Here is a 19053-nt window from a genome sequence, read left to right on the forward strand (position 1 = left end):
TGCAGCTTAGGCCTGCTCCCCGGTGGCAAGTGGACATCTCACGAGGGCTCCAGGGCTGCCAGAGGGATGTCTGACTGCCAGCTTAGGCCCGATCCCCCGGGGAGCGGGCCTAAGCCAGCAGGTGGACATTCTCCGAGGGGTCCCAGCCTGTGAGAGGGCACAGGCTGGGCTGAGGGACCCCCCCGAGTGCACAAATTTTTGTGCACCAGGCCTCTAGTCTATATATATAAAGCTTTCGCTGGCGCCAATCGCACGTGTGTGTTTCGATCTGTCATTGTCAATCGTGAATTCTATTATAGAAAAAGGGCAAATAGCGATATCAAAATATTTCTTCTAATTAATTTCCTTTCAATGTGCACAAATTTGTGCACTGGGCCTTTAATATTTTAATAAATATATGTGGCATCAATTGGGTGCAAGACTTATTGGGGTAATCATTTCATAAGTTATGTCAACTGTGACTAAAAAATAAAAAGTTTAAGTTACATAACAACATAAAAAGAGGCAACACTAGTTTATGGGGTGGGATGGTTGTCATTTTAGAAGTAACTGGGAGGGAGCACGGGCTCCTGGAGTACTAGTGGTAACATGGCTTCTTGTGCTGGTTATTCACGTAAGGATCAGTTGAAAATTCAGTGATCTCAATTCTGATATGTGCAGTTTTCTGGACACATTATCTATACTAATAAAACCTTAGGTGGTGTCTCGCCCTCGTGTCATCACAAGATGGCCACTCCCATGTCGTCACAAGATGGCCACCCCCACATCATCACAAGATGACCACTGCAAGATGGCTGGCAGGGGAGGGCAGTTGGGGGCAAACAGGCCAGCAGGGGAGGGTAGTTGGGGGCGATTGGGCCAGCAGGGGAAGGCATTTGGGGGCAAGATCAGGCCGTCAGGGGAGGGCAGTTGGTGGCGACCAGGCCTGCAGGGGAGGGCAGTTGGGGGCGATTGGGCCAGCAAGGGAGCAGTTAGGCGTCAATCAGGCTGGCAGGGGAGCGGTTAGGGGGTGATCAGGCTGGCAGGCAGAAGCGGTTAGGGGCAATCAGGCAGGCAGGTGAGTGGTTAGGAGCCAGCAGTCCCAGATTGTGAGAGGGATGTCTAACTGCCGATTTAGGCCCGATACTGTTTTGGGCCTAAACCGGCAGTCAGACATCCCCTGAGGGGTCCCAGATTGGAGAGGGTTCAGGCTGGGCTGAGGGGCCGCCCCCCCCAGGGCATGAATTTTGTGCACCGGGCCTCTAGTATTTCAAAAAAAGTTTAAGTTTATAGAGTTCACAGGACAGTGATATTTACATAAATTTATAAAATAAAACATGAGACTTGAAAAAATGTTGGCCTCTTCAGTACCTTGCCCTTGCCCCCATTCCCTTGCTCAGGGTCACATTAGGGACTGCAGTGTCGCTTTTGAGTATCCAGCTTTCTGGCTTTGAAGGCTTGACTTTTAAGCACTTGAATACTGGTGTTTTCATTTGTGCAATAGTTATTTCAATGTTTCAGCAATTCTGAATTATGGTCATCTTTCAATCCAGAAAAATGACTTATATGTTCAATTTATAGAAAAAAGTAAAACTTTGAGCCATCTACAAATCCAGACAGAGCCTCTGGTAAGAGCTTCTGGTAAGAAGTCACATTGGGGAGTTGTGGTGTGCTCATTTTGATACTGTCATATGATTTGACTGAAAGGGCTCACTATGGGAAGTTTTGTATCAGTCACATGGGTTTCTGGAATAAAAGCGGAACACAGTTTTGATTATTCTTATTCTTCCAATTAAGTTCATGATGTTCCAACTATTTATTCTGAATCATGGATACTGTCACATCCAAGGTAACAAAAGTATACCAGATTTAAGCTTAATTATGATATAATTATATGCTATATTGACTTTTAGTTTATTACCCCAGATGTGTATTACTAAAAAATAACCCTACCTTTTAAAAATATTTATTTATTTATTTATTTATTTATTTATTTATTTATTTATTTATGTTGGTCCTCACCTGAGGATATTTTTTCCATTGATTTTTTAGAGAGAGTGGAAGGGTGGGAGGGAGGGAGGGAAGGAGGAAGGCAGGGAGAGAAAGAAAGAAACATCAATGTGAGAGAAACACATTGATTGGTTGCCTCCCACACAAGCCCTGACAGGGGATCGAACCTGCAATGCAGGAATGTACCCTTGACCTCGATCCAACCTGAGACCGAGACCCTTAGGTATGTGGGCCAATGTTCTAACCACCGAGCCACCGGCCAGGCCAACCCTACCTTTTCTTTTAAATAATAATTGGTCCAACTGACTTATTAATTATGGAGAATAACAAATAAATAACATGTGAAAAGAAAAGTGAGTCAAATGGAACCAATACTCAACAGATATGAAAGCTGCCAGAGCATCTGTATGAAACCATTATATAACCTTGGAAAACACAAATGAGTTCATTTTTAAAATATATTTTATTGATTTTTTACAGAGAGGAGGGAGAAGGATAGAGAGTTAGAAACATCAATGAGAGAGAAACATCGATCAGCTGCCTCCTGCACACCCCCTACTGGGGATGTGCCCGCAACCAAGGTACATGCCCTTGGCCGGAATCGAACCTGGGACCCTTGAGTCCGCAGGCCAACGCTCTATCCACTGAGCCAAACCGGTTAAGGCATGAATTCATTTTTAAAAAGGCAGAATAGAAAACTGCTTTTCTAGCCCCAAAGGCTGTATAGTCTATGAACCCATGTTGTGACATTCTAGAAAATGCAAAACCATAGGAATGGAGAACAGGTCAGGATGTGCCAAGGGTTTGGTCTGGGGCAGGGCGAGAGAATTTTTGAAGGAGATGGGAGTTGTCCTTGGTTGTGGTGGTACATGCATGACTCTGCAATTGTCAAAACACCAAAGAGAATAAATTTTACTCCAAATAAATTTAAAAATAAAATGGGACACTGCTTCACGTTTAAGAACAGTATGTAACAGAATGGATCACCTTCATAATAAATGCATAAATTTTAATTCTATTTTATCTTCGACCTATACATAAAATTTTTCATTTGAGAAATACTAAAAAATTCACTATCTTTTAAAAATGAATCCTGAACACTCTTTATGGAATCCTGTTATTAAAAACGTTTTTCAGTATTAGGCAATGTATAGACCAAAATGCTGTTACCGCCCTCTGGTTCCAATATCTAGGGTATTTTAGAGAGAAATTGTGAGAAGCACTAAAATAGGACTGTTGTGTTATGACTTAGAAGTCCCATCTTGTGACCCAGTTCAGCTGCTAAATCATCAACCGGAACAAATCTCTTCACCTACAAAGGCTTGGTTCATCTAATCTTAAATGATGACAATATCCCTTCCAAGTCCAGTATGTAATTGCCCATTTCACATCACAAAATCATTTTGTTATTCTTGAAGTAGCCATTTCAAGTTTCTAATCCTTCCAGTATCTTCCACTTAAAAAAAAAACAAAAAAACACACCAAAAATCATTCCACATTCAGTGGGCACCTTCTGTGTGTTTGAAGTGGTGCCATAGGCTTCAAAGTTATGGTTCCAGAGTTCCAAGTTACTAGTTATAGAGTTACTAGAGGCCCAATGCACGAAATTCTTACAAGAGTAGGCCTTCCTTCCCCCAGCTGCCGGCACCGGCTTCCCTCTGGCACCCGGGACCCAGGTTTCCCTCTGGCCGCCGGCAGGCACCCAGGACCCATGCTTCTCTCGCAGCCCCGGCTTCATCCTGAAGGTCGTCCGGAAGGATATCCAGTCTAATTAGCATATTACACTTTTATTATTATAGATTAGTTCATTCATTTCTCACAACACCTGTCTCCTTACCTCCCCCCTACCCCCCAAGAGGCTATCAATCCTTGGCTGATGAAACTGTTTGAAGAGTTGAAGGGACTGCCCAAGATCATAAGCTAGAAGACGCCATGATTTGAGCAGGGGGAGGGGGACCCACACTCTTCATTTTACAATAGTTCTCCATTCCATGGGGACCACTGGGGGACTCTGAAGGTAACTGAGGCCATGTCTCTTTCATCTGGCACACCCCCTACTACGTATGTCCCTATCGGGACACAATGGATGGATGCTGATTGGGAGACGGGCAAGACACCCCTTGCTGAGACCCTCTGTTCCAACCTGGTTCAGGTACCTCCTAATTCTAGTAGAAACATCACTGCTTTTTTAAAAATTTTTCTTTTTACCTGGGACAGAGAGGAGATTCAGGTTATTTGGAAATTGTAGGTATTCTCAAGAGTCAAGATATCAATACTGACATAAGATTGTTGTTGGCCATCTGTGTTTCCTACTACTTAAGTACTAGAACATGGGTTCGTGCACATGGGACAATCCACCTCACTAACCAATGTGACATGCTTAGGGCTCTGCTCCTCTCATCTCCCCCAGCAAGATAAGCCCTAGTAGTAAGTTGGGAGTAGGGAGGAGCTCAAGCTGACTTTGTCTGAGTTTTAGAAAATCTTCCAGAGCCTTTGTAGTAATCTCAGAAGCCTCTGCATCTTGGGAGTTTGCATTTTTCCAGCCCCTGTTGAAGGCAACTGGAGGAATAAAAACAACTAACAGTTATTGGTATTTACTAAGCGCCATGCACCAATCTAGGCACTTGATATATATTAATACACATAATTGGGTTACAACTGAAGGTACTATTACCATCCCCATTTTACAAATGCTGAAACTGAAATTCAGAGAGATTGCATATGTAATTTGCTTCAAATCATACCCTAGTATACACTTGGAACCTGAGAAGATGTGAAGCCAACTGGTCTGGCTCCAGGGGGCCCTTGTCCCTCGCCCACAGTTGATATGCTACATTAGCCTTAGTCTAGCTCAACACTTACGGGCACACCCAGAAAATACTCTCTAGAAAGGAGAGCTAATGTGCTACATTAGACAAGCAGACAAGTGGGGAGAGTGTATAAGTACTCAGTACCCAATTTACTCATTTGATCAGAATTTTTGAGCACAAAAATCACCTCCACACACTGCCTATGGAGACTGGCCTGAGTTCTAAGTCATGGCAGCAGTGGCAGCTGGCATCCAGAATGGACATAGTAACCTTGACAAAGAGAGAAAGTCATTGCCCAGAGCCCACTGTTCCATTAATTCTACTAGTCACGGTGCAATATAAATAGGAAAGTCATGGCACCAATACGCCATAGAGAGGGAGAGGGGAGGGATGGAGATGGCAGTACAATTAACAGTGGCTGAGCTGTGAGCTATACCTGCATTGTCTTGTAACAATCTCATGAAGTTGATATTGTCTCCACTTTATAGATGAGTAAACTGAAGCCCATGTAGGAGAAGGTAATTGCTCAAGATCATACAGCAGGTAGATGAAACCTAAGTCTGTCTGTCTCTAAAATTTTTGCTCCTTCCATTGCATGCTCCAGAGTTAAAGCAAAATAATGCTTTTGAGATCACCTTGCCAAAATTCCTCATTTTACAGAGGGAACTAAGACCCAGAGAGGTTTAAGTGACTGCCCGAGGTCAAACAGCTAGTTAAAAACAGGGGCCAGGACCTAGGAAATAATTTCGCAGTGTGCATATCTAGGTCAGTGGCCCTTTTTACATAACCCAGTGGCTGGAGTTTGCAGCACTTATAAAAAGGAAAGTAAAATAATCACACTTACTGCCTGTTTGCTTAATATTCTGCTGCTCTTAGCTGTGCGTTATGAAGCGTTTAAAATGTCAAAGTCTGCCCTAGCCGGTTTGGCTCAGTGGATAGAGCATCGGCCTGGGAACCGAAGGGTCCGGGGTTCGACTCCAGTCAAGGGCACATGCCCAGGTCGAGGGCTTGATCCCCATTAGGGGGCATGCAGGAGGCGGCTGATCCATGGTTCTCTCTCATTAATGATGTTTCTATCTCTCTCCCTCCCTCTCCCTCCCTCTCTGAAATCAATAAAAATATATTTAAAAATAAAAATAAAAATAAAATGTCAAAGTCCATAAACTACTGTTCCAATCCTTGAAAGCCTTTTGGGATCATCTGAAACTCACATCCTTAGAGCCACCCAGAGAACACCTTTGAAAAGAAATATGAGCAAGTCATAGACACAACTGTGAGACATATTCTTCTCTGGATATATAGTTTTGGGGGTTGAAGATGAATAAAAATTGCCTAATATACAATTCTTACTTTTTCATAAATTCTCAAATACCTTCCATACTTTCTCTTGTGTCCCCTAACCCTAACCCTAACCCTGACCCTAACCCTAACCCTAAAATCAAAATTAACTGAGGTTGCTTGGTTAAGTAATTTGTCCAGTGTCAGATGAGCTGTTCAGTGACAAGGCTGGGATGCCCGAGTCCATATTCTCCCATACTGCCCTGAAAGATCAGAGAAACCTCATACAAAGCTCCAGAGCTTGATGCCCAGGGCATCTCAGATTAAATTACATAAGTGGAAAATTAACAAGATAATTGAACCCAACAAAGAAGGCTCTAGGAGAACATGTGGTAATGGAAAATACATTAGGATTTGGCTGAAGGCAAAAATATCTTTTTTAACCCTTTGAGTGCCAACCAATATCCTAGGAACTATGCTAAAATTGCCAAGGCATTTTGAGTTAAGGTTTTTAAATTTTTTTTCCCACATAAAGAGTGAACTACTAGCATCTAATAGTGACACTGCAGGAGGAGCGCGATAGCGCTCCCGGCACTTTTGGTGAAAGACAGGAGGAGCGGGATCGCGCTCCCCGGCACTCTAGGGGTTAAAAATCTTTATCGTTGAAAGTATTACATATGTTCCCTTTTTGAAAGCAAAATATTTTCATGTCAATTACAAAGTCAAACTCAGAGAGGACTCATAAAATAGTAAGACTGCCAATTGGTCCTTTTTTTTTAATAGAAGAAGCAGAATATTCAATAGCAAGAAGAGATTTAAAAAGGTACCTCTAAATACTGCACATGGAACAGTTTATCTCATTAATTAATTCACTGCTCTTAGTTGGTGGTGAGACTTGATTGGGAAGTTTGTAAGGAGGACATTCTGAGAAAAGAGAAGTGTGTGCAAGGGCGCCTGCCTGTTTGTCGAAATTCTGACTTAGGAGAGACTTAGGGGAGTGTCGAAGGTGGCGCCCCTAATTATTCCTTGACCTTTCCAAACAAGCCTGTACACGTGCAGACCCCCGACCCCCGGGTGTTTACTGGAATCCTTATGCTTAATCCCTGGATGTCCTTGCCTAGAGGACAATGTAAACACATGTGTCCTCCCAAGATTACTCACCCTACTGCTTGTATCTAAAAGATAAACTTTATCTCAAACTGCTGTTACAATAAAAGGCTAATGAGGCAGGCAATCGAGGCTGCCCGGTCCCTTTGGCCAGGCCATCCCTTAGCCTTGCTTTCACAGCTAAGGTTGTGTCACACAGTAATCCATTCATCCATTGCTCAGGGGCTGCTGATCAGCCCCGGCACTTAGTAACACACTCCTCCCATTCTCCATACAGGAAGAGGAAGGCCAAAGGGATGGAAATCCTAGCAGGCAGAGTTCTGACTTTTGCTTCTAATGCCTAAAGAGCATGTGCTTGTAGATTCAGCTTTGTCCATTAGAAAAGAAAAAAGGGAAAAGAAAACCATCCTAGAAGATTAAGTGGGGTAAACTCATCCTAGAAGTTTCCGTGGGGTAGAGAGACCTTCACCTGTCAGGAAGTCATTATTACAGGCTATGCAGAAAGTCTTAGTCTGGACTAGTGGGCGTTTGCATTTCCTCTGAAAAGAGGAAGCTACTCATTTCTGAAAATTAAAGTCAACTCAATGGTTTACTATAAATTTTAAGTTTTCTTGCAATGTTGCTGGTTGTTGAAACTGGCTGATGAACACAAGAGATTACTGTACTATTCTCAGTGCTGTTGTATTTTGTAAATTTCATAATACAGGTTTTAAAATTATCTCTGTGTCAGTAACTAGGAGACACAACATTTGTTCTAACACTGAGGAAGTTGAACACCTGAAATGGGAAGGATGTGGCTGGGCCAGCAAAAACCTTTATGTTCTGAACAGACATCTTAAGTCCTTTCTATTACATGGTAGGGCTTAAGAAAATAAAACAATCCCAATTCCTGTTTCTTTCATGTGATGTGATCTCAAAACACTATTGATGTCCTTTGCATTTTTAAGGAAACACTCTTCGAATAGAATACATACTCCACAGTATTCTTATCACGACTAAGTGAGGTTTTTTAGTAAATTTCAAATATTACACCAATAACATTAAAGGAAATCAAAATGATGAGGAATAAGTATCCATCCCAACATGTTAAACTGCTTCAATTTTCTTATATTTCCTCCTACTCCTGCTTGGGTATATCTACATCTAGTTTTAGATGGGAAGCCATAATGTAGACATCCTTTTGTAGTGAAAAGAGATTTAAAATAATTTGATTTAAACCTGAGGATCTTACTAACTTAGGAATTCTAGGTTACATTTAGGTTTTCTTAATAATATTCATAATAATAACTGGATAAACACTTAACCTCTCACTTTATAACCTTTTTTTCTTCATTTAATTCTCAAAACAACCTTACTAAGTAGCCATCATTACTGTGACTCTAAAGATGAGGAGTCTGAGGTTCAGGGGCACCCAAAGTCACAAAGCTAATGAGGGCAAAGCTAAAATTCATCATCAGGTTTTTCTCATTCCAGAGCCCACGATATTCCCGCAATATGAGTACTTCGAAGCATCAGTCATTTGTGTACCACTTTCATAATATCCACTTTATGTCATCAACACCAGAAAGCTTTTCCTTACACAAACTCACTTTCATTTTTTCTGGCAACTGCCTTTTTTCTCAATCAAGCAGTCCTTAATGGAAAGGAACAGAACCAACATTTGCTGCAAATCTATAAACATGTCAGACTCAGTAGAAGATGGTCTATGTTAACAGTTCTCAATGTGCTTCCTAAACAGATGATCAGTGTCGCCTGGGAACTTGTTAGAAATACAGATTCTAGGCGTGCTCCAGACCTGCTGAATCAGATACGGGGGGCGGGGCCCAGCAATCTGTGTTTTAATAGGCCCTAAGGCAGATTTTGAGGCGTGCTCTGTCTGTGAGACCTACCACACTATATACATTTATCATATTTAATACCCATAATTTCTCTGGGAACTAAGTACTATTTATTATTCCCATCATCACAGATGGGTAAACTGAGGTGCAGTAGACTAAGGCCAGTATCACAGAGAGAAAGATGGGAGCCAGGACTTAGAAAACATGCTTGTCTAGTCCCTTTCCCTAGTAGCATGTGGACTCAAAGTGGGAGGGATGGAGATGCTATTGCTGTGGTTTAGAGAAACAAGAGCAGGGATATTTATGTTAAAGAGATTACTTAGACATTGATTATAAATCTATTTGGGCTTCAATATACAATTAATACCTTGTCATGTTTGTTGTTGTTGTTTTAAGAGTCATTGAGCCCTGGCTGGATAACTCAGCTGGTTACAGCATCGTCCCAATATGCCCAGGCTGCAGGCTTGATCCCTGGTCAGGGCACATACAAGAGTCAACCAACGAATGCATAAATAAGTGGAACAACAAATCGATGTTTCTCTCTCCCTTCTTCTCTCTCTAAAATCGATTTTAAAAAATAATTTTTAAAAAAGTCATTGAAATGCAATTTATGTTTTTGTTAAAAAAAAAAACACAACAATCGCTACTTCTAGAAAAGATTTGTCTTATGCAATTGGTAGAGAACGATGGGAGGTTGAATGAAATTTAGAGAAATGGTCTTGCCGGTTCTGAAGTAAGTGGTAGCTACATCAATCCCTTCCGTTAGGATTAAATTTACCTAAATTCAGCTTAGTGGATGTTTACCAGTCATAATGGTATGTGTTCTTAATGCACCTTAGCCTATTTTTTAAAATCTTGCATAATGTTGTTCTAGAGATTAGGAATTAAAAGCTAGTTAAGAGCAGAGTTTTTTCCTGCTTTCCTTTAACAGAGCTGGGGTGGGGGTGGGGGGCAAAAAATGTTTGGGCACAGATTCCCCAGTGAAGATGATCCAAATATTACAGCACAGCCCATGGCTGGAGGCTTCACAGATGATCCCTCAAATGCCTAGTAGTTTAATTATGTTAATACCCCACAATCTGTTTAAGGATTCTTTCCCAAGAAAGAGCTCAGCATTTTATGATGCCGACTTATCAATCTAGGTACTCAAGAGCCAGGACAAATTGTACATTATAGATCTTCCTCAAATGACTGGCCCTAGGAGAGCCTAGAGCCCTTTACCAATAAGGAAAAACAAGTCACACAGGCCCAAATCACTGATACCGTATTTTGAAAATCATGTCCAAATTTATTATGTGTATTTAATATTATCTGGCTACACAAAAATGATGTTGTTTTAAAAACTCTGTTAAACAGATAGAACCCTCTATAATTTTTATTTCAGCCAGAATTTATTTCCTTGCTCACAAAATAAGTATCAGTGTGGATTGTCATATGGCCACACACACACACAAAATAGCTTTATTATAGACCTGAATGTTCTAATGACATTCATTACGACCTGATTCTACAATCCCCCAATGTTTATCATTCTAGGTATAATCGGTATGATTAAATGCATCCTTTGTGGTTTTACAAACTGAATTCTAAATTTGGACCGATGTACAGAGAACACAATGCATGCAGTCATGTGCCCCCAAACGATGTTTCAGTCAACAATGCCTAGTGACATCATTCTGACGTCCTACTGCAAAGGTTGCAAACATCAAGAAGGCTGTGGTTGAGAGGGCAAACCTCGGTAACCTGGTGTGGATGGGGATGTTATTGAGGAGCTCCTGGATGGCTCCTGAGGAATCCACTAATGAGGAAGTAGTTGGAACTGGAACAGGAGGCAGTAACAAAGGAAACTGCAGAAGAAAAAGAACCTCCAAGAAAATTCACAGAGACGGATTTAGCAGAAGCTTTTGCAGATCTCAGGAAGCGCTGTAGAAAGTTTGAAAACACAGACCAACACCGAAAGGTTTTCCTTAATAGAGAGGAATGTTCATGGTGCATTATCTTCTTAAAAGCAAATCCATGATGACAAAAAGAAACAGACCAAGCGAACCACCATGGACACATTTCTTAAGGAGTGACACCTCCTCAAGAAGAGCCGCGGGCAGGTCCCTCAGGAGGAGTTCCGGAGGAAGGCACTGCTATCACAGATGACAGCTCCCTGTGTGTTACTGCCCTGAACACCTCCCGCTGGGACAGGATGTGGAGGTGGAGACAGGGATGCTGACGATCCTGGCCCTGTGCAGGCCTAGGCTAGTGTGTGTGTTTGTGTCAAAATTTTTAACAAAAAAGTTTAAAAAATTTTTTTAAAAATTTAAATTTAAAAATAGGAAGGAGCTTATAGAATAAGGATATATAGAAAGAAAATATTTTATACATCTATAAAATATGTTTGTATTTTAAATAAATGCTATTACAGCCCTAACCGGTTTGGCTTAGTGGAGAGAACGTCAGCCTGTGGACTCAAGGGTCCCAGGTTCGATTCTGGTCAAGGGCATGTACCTTGGTTGCGGGCACATCCCCAGTAGGAGATGTGCAGGAGGCAGCTGATCGATGTTTCTCTCTCATCGATGTTTCTAACTCTCTATCCCTCTCCCTACCTCTCTGCAAAAAATCAATAAAATATATTTTTAAATAAATGTTATTACAAAAGAGTAAAAAATAAAAATTTTAAAGTTTATAAAATAAAAAAGTTACAGTAAACTAAGGCTAATTTATTATTGAAGAAATAAAAATATTTTTTATAAACTTAGTGGAGCCTAAGTGCAGTGTTTATGAAGTCTGCAGTAGTGCACAGTGATGTCCTAGGCCTTCCCATTCACTCACCACTCACTCACTCACTCACTCACCCAGAGCAACTTCCGGTCCTGCCAGCTCCATTCATGGTAAGTGCCCTATACAGGTGAACCACTATTTATCTTTTATACCATATTCTTACTGTATCTTTTCTGTTCGGGTACATTTAAATACAAAATACTTACCATTGTGTTACAATTGCCTGTGGTATTCAGTACATTAACATGTTGAACAGGCTTGTAACCTAGGAGTAGCCGGCTATACCACAGAGCCAAGGTGTGTAGGAGGCAATATTTCTCTCTTGAATCAGTGTTTCTCTCTCTCTCTCTCTCTCTCTCTCTCTCTCTCTATCTATCTCTCTCCCTTCATCTCCTTCTAAAATCAATAAAAACATATACTTGGGTGAGGATTAAAAAAAACCCCTACAAAACTGGGACTGATCCAGCCACACCCAGATTTAAAGCCCTAGTAACCTTTCTGCAGAGAACACATACCTATTTAAGCTCAATGTTTATGTTTGCTGAGAGCTACGCCTGAAGAGTTTCAAGTTTCTTTCTATTATTGCTATATTATCCTAACCTTTCATTTCCGTATACTCATGTTTCTTTGTAAGCTAGTAGCTGAGGAGCAGCCTAGATCCAATTCAGGCAGCAGAAGCCCACTGCATAGACGGGAGAAGGCCAGGAATGGGCCTAACAGCAGGGCTGGAAGGATGCCAAGTTGTGAGAGAAACTCAAACCAGGTGCAAGTAAGGCAAAGACTGGGGGCGTCCACATAGAATGCCAGTGCTTTCTCTTGGCATCAGATTTGCCTGTATGATGGCCCAGGTTGGCTAGCTGGGAACCAGATTTTCTAAGGAAAGACAGCCCTATTAACATTCCAACGAGAACTCTAGAGCTAACTAATTCTACAAGGTTTTTTTTTTTTTATATCTTTCCTTTTGCCGATATTATTTGTTGGCCTAGCTATAATGGAATTATACCTTCAAGCAGTATCTTATTCACTGTTTCTCTAATCCTTTCTATAAGAAATTGCACCCACCCAGGTACAGGACACTTTTATCCGTCCCTCCGATCTTCTCATAGCTATCCAGCCACTCCCCAGACCAACCCACCACCATCCGGCACTCTGCTGCCCTCAAATCAGGCACAGTGACAGGTGGTACTGTGGCAGGGTGACAGGGATGTCACTTTTTATTTTTTTTCACTCCTATTTTATTTATTTTTAAAATATGTTTTATTGACTTCAGAGAGGAAGAGAGAGGGAGAGAGGAATAGACACATCAATGATGAGAGAGAATCATTGATCGGCTGCCTCCTGCACACCCCCTTCTGGGGATCGAGCCCGCAACCCTGGCACGTGCCCTTGACCAGAATGGAACCCTTCAGTCCACAGGCCAATGCTCTATCCACTGAGCCAAACCAGCCAGGGTGCGATGTCACATTTCTTACCCTTAAGAAACCCAAAAACTAAAGAGATGGGCGGAGAAGATGATTCACTTAGCAGGTTATTATAATTCAATGCTGGTAGCAGTGGCACTGGGTATAAGAGAACCCGGAGTTGGAATTCCGACCATCTATGAGGTGGTTGATCAGAGATGGCTTCCAGAGGAGGTGACATCAGGGTTGGCTATAAAGTATGGATGGGAGTTAAAGATGGTAGGAAGGGTATCCCGAAGAGGACATCATAAAGAGCCACTCAAAAAAATCAGGTGAAAATTGCAAAAGTATGTAGAACCAAGGAGTTGGAACAAAAAGTATGAGGCATCAAGTAAAAAGAAATGAGGGTAGAGAGATGGGTGGGGAAGTGGGAGGGAGTCCGGTCGCAGAGGTCATGCCATATGAAGAGCTCAACCTGACTCAAGGTAATGAGGAGCCACTGTAAACTTTAAACAAGGGAACAACGGGTGTTCTACTAGCCCAGTGGTTCTCAGCCTTCCTAATGCCTTGACCCTTTAATACAGTTCCTCATGTTGTGGTGACCCCCAATTTCATTGTTACAAATTGAACATAATTAAAGCATAGTGATTAATCACAAAAACAATATGCAATTATATATGTGTTTTCCGATGGTCTTAGGCAACCCCTGTGAAAGGGTCGTTCGACCCCCAAAGGGGTTGTGACCCACAGGTTGAGAACCGCTGTACTAGCTGGTCTGAGAGCTCACCATTGTTGGACTCTGGGAAGCAAAGGTTCCTGGTGCCTTTGTCCCACAAGATTCCTAGGACTTTGATAGAAAATCCTTCAAAATAAGACAAAAGTTGAGTTTTTAAAATCAGCTCCCTAAGTGTTTGCTTATGATCTATTTAAATAAAACCACATCTTGTGGTATTTTGTTCTCACAGACAACAGAGTGTTTAAAATAAGGACAAAAAAAAATGCTAGTAAGATAAGGACCATTTTCTTTTTCTGTGTATTTCTGTGGTGAACTTTTAAAAAGTATGTGTACTATTTTCCACACATATTTAATTAGTTTTATTATCTATAAACTTAATAAAACTTCTCTGGAAGAAAGCTATATTAGTCACTAATGGAGTGCAAAATTTAAAAATTTTGAACTTTGTGAACATATTTTCTGGTGTGTTTGTTTTTTTAAAGCTAACTTTTAAAATTGTTTTAAAAATAGGGGCAAGGAGACCTGGCCAGATAGCTCAGATGGTTAAAGCATCGTCCCGATATACCAAGGTTTCAGGTTCAATCCCTGGCCAGGGCACATACAAGAGTCAACCAATGAATGCATAAGTAAGTGGAACAACAAATTGATGTTTCTCTCTCTCTCTCTCTCTCTCTCTCAAATCAATCAATAATTTAAAAAAAAACATATATAGGGACAGATATTCAGGGAGAAAAAGTATTTTTTGAGGGGTTAAAGTGGAGAAAAATTAGTCCAATATACTAAAATCATACTGAATTTAGCCCATTGTACTAAACAGGCACTAAATTTTATGCTCAACCATTCAAATCCTGAAACTAAAATTCCATGAGTCATGTCTGTCTGCTTACAGAGGCATCCTCAATACACAGAATAATGCTTGGTACCACGAAAGGCTAAATAAGCACTTGTTGACTGCTGACAATGTAAATGTCAAAATATTCTATTCTTTTTTGAAGACTTCTTTCCTATACGGTGTGAAGACAAATCCTGAATGCTCTTCACAGCCTGTTCCAGATGGGACTCAGGAAGCTGGCACAGAAGCCACGGTAGGGTGTGGTGACCAATTCCAGCAAGAACAGCCCTCCCATGACTCAAGCTAGCACAGTGGCCCATTAAGCCTCAGCATACTGTCTTTCAACACACACACACACCCTGCTAACCTTATTTCCAGCTTAAGTGGTGAGGTGGAGCTTCCTTCCGCTGCCCTCCTCATTTCTCCCCACCCTTCTTCTCCTCTCTCCTCTCTGTGATTCCGCAGGGACTTTGCTTTAGATATATAGGAAAGAATAAGCAATCATTCCTTCTTTTCCCGCTGCAAGAGGAACAGTTTAAACTTCCGGCCACACAAATCCAGGACCAGATCCCCACCATGCCTTAAACAAGCTGTGTGAAGATGAGCACAGTGCTCAGGCTCTCTACGTCTCTTTTTCTTCATCCGTATATGAGCATAACAATGATTATTTCTTATAATTAAAAGAAATGATGTAGAACATCACATATCTGGCACAAACTGTATCAATGAAAACAGTATTAGATGCCACATATATAATATTTTCATGTGTTAGAACTAATAAACAATAAGGATGAACACTCACTGCACTGTGGTAAATGTTGGTTCACTCCCCCCCCAACCCCCCCAGTCTTCCTGATTTGACAACTTAGCATCTCTAAAAATAAACTGCTCAGAGGATAGCATATGTCTGTGTGTTGGGGTCCAGCCCCATTTGCTGGAAGCCGATCCACCCTTGCTGCTTGACGCAGTCGCTGCAGGGAAGAAACATCTGCACAGCGTATGTTTCAAGGGACCTGGCGTATATGACATATGTTTGCTCCCCCTTTTAAGCGCTATGTGTTTTAACCAGGACCACCTCCCCGAGAAAGGTTGTTTCCCCAGGTTAGGGGTTAACAGGACTAAGGAAGAGAATAAATCAGTAAATCCCCCTAGTGTTACAGAAATACCATGTACTACTTATGAAGAACTTGGACTAAGACTGTTGGCAATAAATTTGGGACTTGTTGGGCCCACATCCCCAGGGGTCTGCCCACCAGGGAAAGCACCAAAGCCTATACCCCTGGAGACTCACTGACACAGGGCAGTCCCAGGGAAGGCAGGAAGGCAAGCTGGGAGGACATAACCTTTACTGGGTAGGATAAACTCCTTCAGTCACTTCCTTGTAGCCTATCAGTAGAGCAGTAGAATAGTGACCTTGGAATAGCCCTTATAATGGAACACAGAGATTAACCTAGACAAGGTTAAAATCAACAGAACTAGATAGACACAGGATTATGGAAATGAAACTAGGAACTGTAGAAGGTTTCCCAAAACATACCATGATGTAATTATAGAGGCATGCTTATGGGATCAAATAGTATAAATATAGATGTAATAGGACAATAGAGAGAACCCAACCATGCTGATCAACTGAACGCTCCCCCCCTCCCCCCCCCTCATTCATTCATCGCCGACTCCGTCCACACCTATGGGAACCCCTGGACCTGCTGGGGCTGGACCCCAACATCTGTGTCCCCAGACATCTTGCTGGACCTTTTTCTGCTTCTTTCTCTGAGCAGATTTCTATGCCCAACCACTCTTGCTTAGCTTTTAGGAATGTTGAGTTACTGGGAAATGACTGCTGTGAGTGTACTTTCAGATGTGAGCATAGTTTCAAACAGCACTCAATGCCCCAACAATAACAATACCACATGCAAGATCAGGAAGTTATTCCAAGCATGACTAGCGTAGGGCCACCCTCACACAGGGCTGGCTGGCACCACAGCCACGCTGGCACAATAGTGGAAACTACTGTGTTGGGACATCACTGGGAAAAGGAATGCAGGTCACACAGGTAATCCCAGAAAACATATGGGAAACAGAACTGTGAAAAGAAACCCAGTCCTTAATCAAAGAACGAGTTTGATGCTGGTGGCGTTTTTGTTTGTTTGTTTGTTTGTTTTTTTGCCTCCAGTTGCCTAGCATACATTGGACCCCTTTCCGAATGATCAAACACAACAGAAAAGACTTCACAGCATATAAACACAAGAGGCTGCAAACTAGAATTTATAATAAAAATCTGTGACTTAAAAATTAGGAATTTACCTTTGATTAACTCCAGCTAGAATCTCTCTGTATGTTTCATCTCCTGGTTAACCATTCTTCTAGGCCAGTGGTTGGCAAACTGCGGCTCACGAGCCACATGCGGCTCTTTGGCCCCTTGAGTGTGGCTCTTCCACAAAATACCTCGTGCGGGCGCGCATGTACAGTGCGATTGAAACTTCGTGGCCCATGCGCAGAAGTCGGTATTTTGTGGAAGAGCCACACTCAAGGGGCCAAAGAGCCGCATGTGGCTCGCGAGCTGCAGTTTGCCGGCCACTGTTCTAGGCAATATAATACCAGACTAGATTTATTAAACCAAATTAGTCGAGACCAGGGTATTTGTCCAGGTCTTAGACTAGAGACATTTAAGCTGGAGTGATAATTTGTGAACTATCCGAAGAGAATTCAAAGATTCTGAAAACAACCCCATGAACTTTGAGCAATGACTTTGAGCATCAATGTAATACTGTATAACATCCAATTTCAATTCCTAAGTTCTAGAATGCTTATGGAAAATACCAATCTCATGATGCTAGAGCCGTGCTTATGGAGGACAACGAAAAGCATCCATTCAAAAGACTGAGCTGAACGTTGGCAACTCTGGGATACATCATCAAAGGTGGTTTGCCAGAGCTCCTGTAGCTCAGCATATGTCTTAGATCACCATATTGCACGTGGTTGTAAGACAACAGAGCTGGCACTAAAATGTCACTAAAAACCAACTAGATGAATAGCTTTTTAAGCATTTAATCTTTTTTTCTCAAATAATTTCAGATGAGTCCGTTCTCTAGAGGAGTTGAATGGCAGCAAACTCAATCTATGAATAAGAACAAATGGTAATGGAAATGGGTACCTACTTGGAATCCTATTAAGCGTCACCCAGAAATGTTCATCAGGGCTATACGTATCCTTTGACCAGTGCAGTAGATCGATGGCCCTTTTGTCATGGAAGATGAAGTTGACAAACTCCCTGGTAAGGGCCACGTAGGCAGTGCCAAAGTAAATGGTCAGCTGATGTGGAGGTGAGGTTTTCAAAACATTGGTGTTCCTCACAAAAGAGCCGTCTTTGCCTCTGTGCTCTTGGTGGACGTACTTAGTCCGTCCAATTGCATGAGCCGGAGGCAGCACCCCCGGGGTAATGTTTTTCCCTTTGAAGCCTTTCAGATACTGAACTATTTCCTTGTTGGTTTTCAGGGGGAAGTCTTGCCCACAGGTGTTGATGGCGTACTTCCACGGGACCTCAGAGGCCACCAGGTCTCTCAGGCAGTTCAGATCCGCCTGGAGCCTGGACATTCCCGCGTAGACTACAGACTCGGTCTTTGAAGCCAGAAAGGCATTTGGGAAGCAGCTCAGTAACTGCCACACAGATGCCTTAAACTCCACCGTGGCCTTCTCATCCACATGAACACAGTAGATATTCTGGGGCATGTAGACAGCCCTGAAGAGCCGTTCAAAAGTACCGAAGTCTTTATGGACGACCATGACATATGCCAACGGGAACGCCACTTCTTCTTCCGACAGGGGGCTTGTGATGTAGTGGCTCTGGATCAGGTAGTCCTCGCAGGGGACGCTTCCCAAAGGCGATGGCAACGTCCTCTCCCCGAGAACAGCGGACTTCTCCTCCAGGGCGTCCTCACAGGCACTGACGACGGAGTCCCTTTCGCTGGAACCATTCAGCCTCCTCTGGGGCAGGCTTAATCGGCTGTTGTAACGTATCACAAACAGAACCACACTCAGCGCAGTGAAAGCAAAAAGGCAGTACCTCCAAAAGTTCATTATTTTCACTTCCTTGGAGCAGGGAATCTCCCTCCAGGGACTGAGAAATGGTCAGTTCCTGAAAACACAAGCGTGAAGAGGCTGAATGGACTTCCTTTGCCAGTCTTGAATATCGCCAGCTTCTCAGACAGGCTTCCTTTATTCCTCATTTACTCCCCGCTTCAGTGTCGCGCCGTTCTCCGGCGGTGGCGGGCGAGGGCATGCTTCTCCGGTCCTG

At 42.4% G+C, this 19053-nt stretch overlaps 1 protein-coding gene across 7 annotated transcripts in view; it reads right to left on the minus strand.

Annotated features, from left to right (window-relative positions):
* GCNT2 (glucosaminyl (N-acetyl) transferase 2, I-branching enzyme (I blood group)) overlaps window positions 1-19053 on the minus strand; it is a 68997-nt gene that overhangs the window by 22040 nt on the left and 27904 nt on the right. The window contains exons 1-3 of one of the 7 annotated variants that reach the window (XM_005880702.2): window positions 17918-19047; window positions 15127-15232; window positions 13417-13441 (exon numbers count right to left, since the gene is read on the minus strand). The exons of 1 other annotated variant lie outside the window; for it this stretch is intronic. In XM_005880702.2, the coding sequence (XP_005880764.2) occupies window positions 13432-13441; window positions 15127-15232; window positions 17918-18836 (1035 nt within the window). In that variant the 5' untranslated portion in view covers window positions 18837-19047 and the 3' untranslated portion in view covers window positions 13417-13431. Of the gene's footprint in view, window positions 1-1245; window positions 1726-3760; window positions 4567-13416; window positions 13442-15126; window positions 15233-17917; window positions 19048-19053 lie in introns of those variants that run through there. 5 more of the 7 variants (XR_001359524.1, XM_014528716.1, XM_014528715.1 and 2 more) reach the window with 5 other exon arrangements.

Source organism: Myotis brandtii, unplaced genomic scaffold (genome assembly GCF_000412655.1).
Source record: "Myotis brandtii unplaced genomic scaffold, ASM41265v1 scaffold649, whole genome shotgun sequence".
Taxonomy (NCBI): Eukaryota; Metazoa; Chordata; class Mammalia; order Chiroptera; family Vespertilionidae; genus Myotis; species Myotis brandtii.